This window comes from Cyprinodon variegatus, unplaced genomic scaffold (assembly GCF_000732505.1).
Source record: "Cyprinodon variegatus isolate N-32 unplaced genomic scaffold, C_variegatus-1.0 Scaffold1222, whole genome shotgun sequence".
Lineage (NCBI taxonomy): Eukaryota > Metazoa > Chordata > Actinopteri > Cyprinodontiformes > Cyprinodontidae > Cyprinodon > Cyprinodon variegatus.
In genome coordinates this window covers 101,500-103,325 of record NW_015151675.1, presented here as the reverse complement: position 1 = coordinate 103,325, position 1,826 = coordinate 101,500, and the positions used below count along the sequence as shown (strand labels likewise).

Below are 1,826 nucleotides of genomic sequence, written 5' to 3'. Positions count from 1 at the left end.
CACTGCCCCTACATAGTTAGCATGGCTATAACTGCACCTACATAGCATGGCTATCACTGCTCCTACATAGTTAGCATGGCTATCACTGCTCCTACATAGTTAGCATGGCTATCACTGCTCCTACATAGTTAGCATGGCTATCACTGCTCCTACATAGTTAGCATGGCTATCACTGCCCCTAAATAGTTAGCATGGCTATCACTGCTCCTACATAGTTAGCATGGCTATCACTGCCCCTAAATAGTTAGCATGGCTATCACTGCCCCTACAAATTTAGGGACTCATTTCCCACTGGGATCAGCTTATAATCATGGTAGGCCACTTCTTCGATTTTATTTATTTGGCTCAGGCTACTCGTACGCCCATAGCCTGCCAAATGTTGAAATGGCAATAATATTGCCATTACTGTTAATATATTGTAGAAATTTTACACATTCAGTAATAAAACGTCACAGGGGATGGTATGGTGGGATGGTCATTTCAGAAGGCGGAGGCCGTCCCCCCTCATCACAACTCAACTCGAGTACTGATTGCGATCCTGCAAAGGGAAGGAAGAGAGGAAGAAAGTATTTTAAAATGGGAATGCCCATTGTTGGAAGGTTAGTTTTAGTCTGAGTCTGTAGTGCAACACTTCATACAGTCAATCCTAAAAAATCATGTATCTTCCTCATGAAAATCCAATGAATTTTAAATGTGATTCCATCGCATTTTCCACATATGACAAAGCATTTTGTTCATTTATTTCATTTTCCTTTCCACTTTTGATCACATGGAAACTGTGTTTACATGCTATATTCCTCACATGTGCACTCAATTTATTATTTTTTTCATGTGAATATCAATAGATGGTGCTTTGTTTAATACCCCTTTTTCAATTTGTAAAAAACCTTTACAGAAAAATCCCATGAATTGCATAAACTGTACAACTTTTTTTGCCCTTTTAGGGCCAATTCTCCAGTCGTGAGAGAAATTTTTACTGAGGTCGAGTTTCGGCTTCATCTGTAGTATACAGGGGGTAACAATGGGTGATCAGCCTCTCACAACTGAGGGGTAAGATATGGGGGGGAAATTAAACATGTTTAAAAATTCAGTCGGCCGTCATAAGATCGCATCAGAGTGTCGGCCCGCAATGTGAGAACATGAGCTGTGATCTGACTGAGGGTGGTATCACAGGGACTTGACTGTGAAGAAGCCACAGATTATTTTACGCTTTATAGATAGTTAGATGTCATCACAGACTGTGTTCACAGAAAGTATTTTACATTATTTTGCCAATATTAAAAAACCGCCCATCCCTGATTACCCACATGTTCTCCTGCTGCTCAGTAAGGGATTGAAAACTCAATAGTAAATAGTTACCATCTTCTCTTTTTTCTGAATGACTTCCCTCCCAGGAACAATAACATAGACTACATGGAGCTCCGTCTGTGGATCGGTCTGCACTCGTGTCTGCAGTGCTTTCTGCTGGTCATCTCAGACGCCAGCTACATCATCAAATATATGACCCGCTTCACAGAAGAAGGTTTCTCCAGCCTCATCTCCTTCATCTTTATCTCAGATGCCATTAAGAAGATGGTCAGTAACATGCTGGAACGTTTGTAGATTTCCTTGTTATAGATGTGAAGCAACATGTTTTCTTTTTCACAGGTTGGAACCTTTAAATATTACCCAATCAACCGGGGATTTAAGCCAGATTACATAACATCTTACAAGTGTGAATGCGTGGCTCCAGATCAGGGTAAGACTTCAAACCGTTTACAGTCGGTTCTTTACTTGAAACATACTGTATGTTTTAGATAGCTCTATAAGAGGGATGTAAAACATGA

At 40.4% G+C, this 1,826-nt stretch overlaps 1 protein-coding gene across 1 annotated transcript in view; it reads left to right on the top strand.

The window, feature by feature from the left end:
• slc4a5 (solute carrier family 4 (sodium bicarbonate cotransporter), member 5) overlaps positions 1-1,826 on the top strand; it is a 52,477-nt gene that overhangs the window by 25,858 nt on the left and 24,793 nt on the right. The window contains exons 13-14 of the mRNA XM_015401456.1: positions 1,395-1,575; positions 1,648-1,738. Coding sequence (XP_015256942.1) covers positions 1,395-1,575; positions 1,648-1,738 — 272 coding nt within the window. The remainder of the gene's footprint in view (positions 1-1,394; positions 1,576-1,647; positions 1,739-1,826) is intronic.